General features: G+C 57.1%; 1 protein-coding gene across 1 annotated transcript; it reads left to right on the forward strand.

Annotated features, from left to right (window-relative positions):
* Nucleotides 452-8,573, forward strand: NRIP2 (nuclear receptor interacting protein 2). The gene is made up of 6 exons (XM_018048636.1): nucleotides 452-945; nucleotides 4,455-4,610; nucleotides 5,695-5,777; nucleotides 6,421-6,542; nucleotides 6,765-6,817; nucleotides 7,099-8,573. The coding sequence occupies exons 1-6, from the start codon at nucleotides 754-756 to the stop codon at nucleotides 7,189-7,191; spliced, it is 699 nt and encodes a 232-aa protein (XP_017904125.1). The 5' UTR covers nucleotides 452-753; the 3' UTR covers nucleotides 7,192-8,573.

The following is an 8,905-nucleotide window of genomic DNA, read 5'->3' on the forward strand; positions in this document are numbered from 1 at the left end:
AGAGCCAGACTCAGTGAGCCTTACATAAAGGGGAAGGGGAAGCTGGGGCCCTACTTGTGGGAAGATTCAGAGCTGCTCTTGCCAACCCTGGAACCCAGGACCCAGAGTAAAGGAGCAAAGGATGCTGAAAGGTTGAGACCCAGAAGCGGAGAGGCTCCCTGTTGAGACAAATGTGATGCTGGACCTCCCTGTTCCGAATTTGCACTCCAGGTGTTGGCCTGCACCCCACCCTGGGGCTGCAGAGAACCCCAGGTGGAGGGCACGGCCAGGAAACCCAGGAGACACATGCCCAGGGATATTTGTCCTGCATCTCACGCCTGCCCCTACACACTGACACATGCTGCCTTTCCAACCACCTGGCACGGATACACTGACAGTTTACAGCACAGATTCACCCCCTCAGCCACACACGCATGCACACACACACACACACACTCCTCCACCACCCACTCCGGCCAGGACCCCAGAGCTAGAGATGGTGCAGAGCCTGCCAGCTGCAGCCCTGCCAACCACCACTCCCCCCACCTCCTCCAGGGCTGGGTTTTTCCAGCCGGAGCCCCGCTCCCTCTACTGCAAGCTCTGGAAATTGGTGTCTGACGCGGCTGCTTCTGCACGTTATTTATTTCCTCTCTTCTTCCCGCCGAGACGACCCTCCGGTCAGGAGAGCCGCAGCTGGGACACAGCAGGGGCTGCAGAGGCAGGGAGCACGGAGGGCAGGATCACTCAGGAGCCCCTGGTCCGTTCCAAGGGGCCATGAGCATCAGGCCGGAGGCCCCACGGGAGGAGGGCGACGCTGGGGACAGGGGCCGGGAGGCAGAGCTTCGGGGCCGAGCCCGGCTGAGCCAGCAGCGCCGGCTCAGACAGGCCACCCAGTTCCTGCACAAGGACTCGGCCGACCTGCTGCCCCTGGACGGCCTCAAGAGGCTCGGCACCTCCAAGGACTGGGTGAGGCTGCCCTCTCCCCTCCCCTCCCCCGGGGGAGCTGAGACCCCCACCTTCTCTGGCTCTGCTGGGAGGGTGAAGACCCCAAGCCTCCAGACACCTGCCTGCCCCTGGGGTGGGGGGAGGCGGCTCTGACTTGTGGGTTCACCTTGACCATTCCTGGCTCCTCACTGGGCTGTTGCCACGGCTGGGTGGCTCTTGGGGACCCTATCTATTGCTCAGCTTCCCTAGAGAGCTCCAGGCTTCCCTCCGGGGAGGTGAAGAGCACCAGTTAGAGCAGAGGCTTGCAGGGGGCGGTTTACTGCTGGCCCCAGAGAACCGGTGGGTTCAAGGCTGTGATTCGCTCCTCTCCCAAAACCACAGGTCCCGGCACACGGGGACTGGACATTCATTGCCTGTCGCCCTCACCCCTGCTAGAACACCAGCGTTTCCCATGGCTCTAGCCTGGGTACCCGGCTCCTCAGGGCCCCCCGGTTCCCTCCTAGTTGATGTGGCCCTTCCAGGCTCCTTTCCTTCCATCCTCCTGCAGTAGCTGTGCCCCCCGCCCCCTCCAAGGATACCAGGTCAGGGAGCACCCACCAAGAGGTGGTTAAGTCAGGGGACAGCTGCATATGCTTGCTCCCCTCCAGCTCCGACAGAGGGAAGGGCTGAAACTGTGGGCTTCTGCAGAGCCTGGAATCTTGGGTTCAGAGCCTGGCTCCAGCGCTTAGCAACTTGGGCAAGTTACTTTCTGTCTCTGAGCCTTGGTTTCTTCATCTGTTACATGAAGATAAAAATAACAGGTTGTAGCGCATAGGGAATGTCAGGGTTACATCAGCTAAACCTGTAGAGGGCTTAGCACAGTGCTTGAGAAATAGGAGCACCGTCTAAAGGCTATTATTCCTCTAGCTGCTCCTCTGTTTCAATGTTTATTTATTCTGGCTGCGCCGGGTCTTAGCGGTGGCATGCAAACTCTTAGTTACAGCAGGTGGGATCTAGGTCCCCGCCAGGGCTTGAACCTGGGCCCCCTGCACTGGGAGCAGAGTCTTAGCTGCTGGACTCCCAGGGAAGTCCCTTCTCCAGTTACTCTTCCTCTTCCATTTAGCCTGAGAGAGAAAGTGAGGTTCACGGGGTCCAGAGAAGAGAAGATGGCTCTGGCTTCTGGCTCAGGAGAGAAGAGAGCTTCTGTAGAAGGGCTGGGGGCACCCTGTTGCCTCTTCTCACCTAGGAGGCAGGGGATTGGAGAGGAGGGACTCCCGCAAGGGGAGGCATTTCAGGCCATTTCCGGGGGACCTCAGGCCACTCCAGCAGTCCCCTCTCCCCAGAAACCTGGAGCCAGACTTAGCCCCTCACTTCTCTTCCTGAATCAGCCCTCCCTCTCCACAACCCTCCCAGCCAAATGTTCCCCCTCAAGGAACCCAGCCCAACGGCACCCCCACTCAAGGGAAAAGTGAGCAGCCTGAGATTTCAGTTCAGAGAACGGCCTTGCTAGCAGTGGGCACAGCTAAGACCCCAAAGGACCAGGGAAGCAGGTTCTTGGCTCTCATCGGCCCATCTTCATCTGGCAAAGGGGCTCTAGTCACACTGCTGCTCCAGCACGGAGATGCGGCCTTCTGCCCTCAGGACCTTTCAAATTGATCTGGAGCAGTTATCTTGTGTGGCTTGGGGAGTGAAGACACAGCAGTTAGGGGGACCCTGTCTCCCTCCCTGGGTGACTCTGGAGCACCCTGCATGGGAGTAGAATCAGAGCCTGTGCCCCTCATGGGAAAGGTGGGCGGGCCGCCCTTCCCAGGCGCTCCCAGCGCTCGCCGCCCCTTTTCCCAGAGCTGGGTTTTCTGTTGGCAGCCTGCCGGCAGGAGCAGCCTCAAGGGCCTCATTAAGCCCAGGGTAGAAAAACAGTCCCAGGCTCTCATGGAAAGAGGGCAGGTGAGGAATCTTGTGTGGAGCCTAGAGGGACACAGTCATTCTTCGGTGGCATTTATTGAGTGCCTACTGTATGCCGAGCCGAGCCCTGGAATATAAAGAGGAGTAACAAACCTGACCTCAAGGGCAGAAAACAGCAGTGAGATGCATGACAGACAGGGGGCGGGGGACAAGAGATGCAACACTGCCCCCGCCTGGTGTGTGGACGGAAGAACGCAAAGAGGTCAGAGAGGGCTTCCTGGAGGAGGTGAACCCTGCCTGGATGACAGTATGCTCTTGGAATCCCAGACTGAAAATCAAAGCCTCCGTCCAGAGAGCAGTTTCTGAACAAGTGAGTTGAGCCAGTCACCCAGGCTGGCCTAGAGAAGGGTGAGGACTTTCAGGAGGAGGGATGAGCAGGGGCAGAGGCCTGGACAGCCTGGCCCAGGCAGGGCAGCAGAGGGAGATGGGGCAGTGGCCAGCTCACCAGGCTGTCGCCTCCAGGCAAGCAAAGTGGGGAGAGGCAGGCTCTGATGAATTTCTTTTTTTTTTAATATTAAAAAAATTATTTATTTGTGCCAATTCTTCATTGTGACATGTGGTATCGTTTGCAGCATGTGGACTCTAGTTCCCTGACCAGGGATCGAGCCCAGGTCTCCTGCATTGGGAGGGCAGAGTCTTAGCCACTGGACCACCAGGGAGGTCCCTCTGATGGATTTCAAGCAAGGGAGGGACAGGTTTAGTCTGATGGGTTGCTGTGCGCTTCTCAAACTTTCCTGCGCACGTGGGTCATTTGCACGTCTTGTCAAAATGAGGTTCACACAGGTTATTTGCACGTCTTGTTAAAACAACGTTCCGATTCAGTAGGTCGTGATTCTGTGCTTCTAATGGGCGACAGTAAAGCTGCTGATCTGAGGATGGCACTTGGAGTAGCAGTCTCAGAGACTCCCTGGCTTTGAGCAGGTGGATTCGAGAGGCAGGTTCTTATGGACTAATGGAGGCATCCCAGGGATGTGGGAAAGCTGTGCCGAATGCGTCAGTAGCAGAAGGCGAGGTGGGCTGTAAACACAGGAGGCGAAACTGGTGGAACTGAGAAGTGGCTGAACAGGGCAGCGCGGCTGTGGGTGAAGGAGGGGAGGATGGCTCCCAGCTTCCTAGTGAAGACTGGGACTTTCCTTTCTTCTTTGTTCTTGTTTCTTTGACTTCTTTTCATCACACTGTCAACACTGCGATCTGTATCCCATAGAAGAATGAGGTCAGAGGAAGGAAAAAAGAAAAAATGTCCCCAAATTTGTGTTGTAGATAGGAGACAGAATTGCTACCTGCCTCCCAGCATCACACCAGTACCTGCGAGGTCACGTCTAACTCAGGATGGACCCCTCTCCTCCCCCCATCTCTCCATCACTGAGCTATACATTGGGGCCCTGGAAACCAGCATGATTTGACGCTGGGGCTCGCTCCGGTATCATAATCTGACCGCTGGGACCCTTGGGGAAGTTTCTGCCCCTTCTTACTCCTGGGAGACTCAGGCCAGGGGTGGGGCTGGGCGGGAGAGCACGGGACGTGTGAGCTGGGGTACCGAGCAGACTGGGCACCAGGGTTCAGCAGCTCCACGTTTTGTGATGGAGCAGCAGCCACACAGCGTGATCCAGAGACGCCTGGCGGTGGAGGGGAGCCCGGGCCGGCCTCAGGGGGAGCCTCCCCGGGCACAGGCCCCGATCCTCGGCCAGGAGAGCAGGACGAAGACCAGCAAGCCCGAGAGGCCAGCACTTCTGGTCAACTGCAAGGTGAGACCCTCTCCTGGGCCCGGCTCCCCTCACCCACCCTCCCTTCTGCCCCGGAGGTGAGGAGGGGTGGGGAGCCAAGGCACTCCTCCCCGAGCCTGGGCCTAGAACTGGGGTCCTCCACGTTCTTTGTTCCCTGCCTCCGCGTCTTCCAAGGTCAACAGGACTCCTTTCCCATGAGCCAAGCATCCTCTTTAAACTGGAGTGTGCTCTGCACGTAAACAACGCATGTGTGTGGGTAACGCAGCCCTCCTGGGAAAGCTCACGCTCCAGGCCACAGCCTGTCAGCTCTGAGCCCTCCCTGATACATGCCTGCCCCCTCCTGCCCGACTTTGCTGGGTGCCTCCTCTGCCTGCTCTTGGGTGTTGTCCCATGTCCTTCCGGTCCCAGCTGTCACCTCCTCCAGGATCGGTCCCCTGACTTTCCTGATGGAAGGGCCTTTCCTCTGGCTCAACATCTAAGGTTCTAGCCCCTCAACCCACAGGCCTAGACACTCTCTCCCCGAACCGGTGACCCTGCCCCCACCACTGCCTCCAGGGGAGCAGCCTCCTCTGCTGCCCCTCCCACCTGCCACACACAGCAGACCTCAGCAAACGCGCGTAGAAGGAGGAAATGACTTATTTTACGGTATCAAGTGCAAACTCGAAGGTCTGTTTTTATCCAAAAGAAAGCAGCCTCATCCTTCACCTGCAGTGGCGAATCTGGTTCCTAGCATCTCCTTTCCTAATCGGTGCTGTGGTCCCCGCCCCCACCCCTCCTCACTCACCCCCCAGATCCCTCCAACAGGATGCACTCAGCCCTCCTCTCAGCAGAAGGACTTCCATTCAGTTCCTCTACTTCTGATGGAATTCTCCCCAAACGTATGCATTCACCACTCACAACTTAATCTGATCCACTTCTGCCTCAACTGTATGACCCCCAGAAGAATCCCTCTTAAAGACTCAGTTTACTCCCTTCACTCATTTCTGAAAGGGACTTATCAGGGGCTGGGAAATATGATAGAGTCAATCCCAGCCCATTCCTCCTTGTGCCTGCCCGCCCCCAGCCCCGCCCCCAGGGACTCACAGAGACCCTTCCCTTTTCTCAGTGCAGGGACCAGGAGCTTCAGGTGGCAGTGGACACGGGCACCCAGTACAATCAGATCTCCGCTGGATGTCTCAGCCGCCTGGGGTAAGGCAGGGGTGTGTGTGTGTATGTGTGTGTACGCGTGCGCGCGAGGGGCTTCTTTTCCGGGTGATGGAAATATTCTGAAATTAGGTAGTGATGGTTGCAGAACTCTGCTGTCTACTTTAAAAGGGTGGCCTTCGGCAGTTCCCTGGTGGTCTAAGGGTTAGGACTCTGGGCTTCCACTGCTGTGACCCAGGTTCAATCCCTACTTGAGGAACTGAGATCCCACAGGCTGCATGGCTTGGGAAAGTCACAAAAAAAGTGACTTTCACTATATATCTGAACTATATATCTCAATAAAGCTATTATTGATTTTTTTTAATGTGTAACAAACTCTACTAATTTTATTATTTTATTTTATTTCTGGCTATTCTACACAGCATGCGGGATTTTATTACCCTGATCGAACCTGAGCTCCCTGTCATGGAAGCTCGGAGTCTTAACCACAGGACTACCAGGGAAGTCCCAGTAAAACTGTTTTCTTTTTTTTTTTTTAAGAGTTGGTGGGGGCTCTGGCTGATAAGACTGGATTTAGACTCTATGTGGGGCCAGGGATGGGCTGCAAACCCAAAATGTGGTGGGAGGGACATTAATGGGGTGAGGGTGGGGGGCTGTGGTGGCCATAAGCCTTGCTTCCCAACCACAGGTTAGGGAAGAGGGTCCTAAAAGCCCCAGGTGGGGACCTGCACCCGGGGCCCCCAGCCCTGGTGGAGCAGCTGGAGCTACAGCTGGGCCAGGAGACTGTGGAGTGTTCAGCTCAGGTGGTAGGTAAGTCCTCGCTCCGTCAGAGCCCAGTGCCTGTCTCAGCAATTCTAGCTCTCCCTCCTGGGTGGGGCAAAGGCAGAGCCTCTCAGCTCCGGCCAACACAGACGAGGCACCCCACTCCCAAGATGCTCCCATTATCCCCCAGGTTCTCGGGCTCGGGCAGGGGTGGGCAGAGAAGGGTGAGGGCCGACGGGGGACAGCAGTGTCGTCAAATGGTTCCCACAGATGTGGAGAGTCCTGAACTCTGCCTTGGCCTGCAGACCCTGCTTTCTCTCCAGGTAAGGCGATGCTCATGCTGGTACCACACCCTGGCCTGACCCGGGGCCCGGGAAAAAGAGCGTGGACCAGGCTCCGTCCCATAAGAACGGAGTTGGGGACGTGGAATTTTACCCTCACTTCCTTAGAGGTTCCTTATCTGCCCACAACTGAAGAACATGGAGAACTTGGCCCCTTCTCGACAGTGGTCTGGGTGCATGGAAATGGGGAGGCGCAAGGAGTAGGGCGTGGTAGGAAGGAAGGGGGTCACCTGCCCAGGTGAGCTCACTGCCCCCACCTACAGTGCTGCATCGACCTGGAGCATCATGTCCTGCGGCTGAAAGCCCCGTTCTCAGAGCTGCCCTTCCTGCCTTTGCACCAAGAGCCGGGCCAGTGACGACGGCAGCCCCGGACAGTCCCCTGGGGGAAAACCTGCCTCAGGAGGTGAAGCCCTGGGGGATGGGGCATGACTAGAGCCGGGTAGCTGCGGACTGTCCCTCCTGTCACCACCCTGACCCCGCTGTCCCTTCTCCCTGGTGGGCAGCCACGCTCCTCTGCTTCTCAGCACCTGCCCTGCCTCCCAGGAAGAGCAATCCCTAGAAAGGGCCCGAGACCTCAGGGTTCTGGTTTCCCCGTCCTCTCTCATCCCCTCCCAAGAACAGAGTCGCATCAGGACTGCAGAAAAGGACATTGGCAAAGCGGGGCTCCAGGCTGGGCCCTGGCGCGGCCAGGGTGCCCCGAGTCCAAGGCTGCAGCCTGCTGCCTGTCCCTGCCTGCCCTGTCCACCCTCAACACCCTCGAGGCCTTGATTCCACGTTGCTCACCTCACAACTAGCCTGCCCCCTCACCGACCCCAGGCCCTGGCCCTGCTGGCCCACGTTTCTGATTCTGTGCTCGGCTGAGCGAGAGAGAAACCGTCGTCATGATGGGGACGTGTTGGGAGAGGAGTGCCCGGTCCACGAGGCTGCGGGCTCTTTCATCAGTTGCCTTTTCTGGGGGCTACAAACGATCGAAGCCAGTTATTGTTTGATTGCCCCGTGCAAACCCCTGATATTACCTCTATGACTTACTCCAAACACTTGCCCTCCACCTGCTTTCTCACCTGTGGGGTGCCTGAACTTCAAGTGGGGGCACAAGGGAGAACTGCCCCCCAAGCCAGATGGGTTGGTGGGATTGTCAGCACCAACTTTACCTAGCTAGTATTCCTTACTTCCAGAACTATCCACCTCATTCGACCTTCTTCCCACCCCTTACCTCTGGCCTCCTGAGCTTGAGCTCATCTTCTCTGGCACCATAGCTCTTCCCAACTCCCACCCCACCCCAGCCGAGTCCAGTAAAAACCTAAGGAGGCTCTGCTACCTTCACTGTGAACAGAGGATCCCAAACCTTAAGGCCCAGGCACCTGGTATCCTTCTGGCTGGTCTGAGTCTCAAATCTGGGGGAAGAGTAAAACAGTGGTGTAACTAACCTGACTAGGGGACTATGCCCCTTGGGTTGGAAACAAAACCTGGAGCCCAGACTAGGTTAGACCAGAGCAGGCCCAGGAAGGCCATGCCCCCTAGGCATACCTTCCTCAGCTACGTCCCTGGCACCCGGAGGAGGGGCTCCCTGGCACAGGTGCGGGAGTGTGCTGGCCCCTGCTGTCACCCTCCATGATTCCTGTGCTCCTGGGTCTCACCCTGTTCCTCTCCCTTCCACCTGTTGCTTCTGCCATTGTAGACCCCAGGCCCAAGAATGCCCTCCGCTCAGCACTTTGTTGGAATAAACACCTGTTTCTCTAAGCTGGTATCCTTCTCTGCTTCTAGTACCCTACATGATTGCACTGCCTTTACTCCCACACAGAAGGAAATACGAGTGTGGACCTTCCCCCAGGGTGACCTTCTGGCTGGGGTCAGCGTAATTGAGAGTACAGGTTTTCCACTTCCTCTGCACACAGCTCACACACGGTAGGGGCGTTCTACTTTGCCCTCAGCATACACATGTGCATGGACAAGCAACCTGCAATGTGAAAACCACTGACTCGGAGCAGAGGAAGCCAAAGCAGAAGGGATATAAAGAGCACTGGGTACCATTCTGATTGTTGTTGGGATCGAAAACCCACATCAGATTTT

Source organism: Capra hircus, chromosome 5 (genome assembly GCF_001704415.2).
Source record: "Capra hircus breed San Clemente chromosome 5, ASM170441v1, whole genome shotgun sequence".
Taxonomy (NCBI): domain Eukaryota; kingdom Metazoa; phylum Chordata; class Mammalia; order Artiodactyla; family Bovidae; genus Capra; species Capra hircus.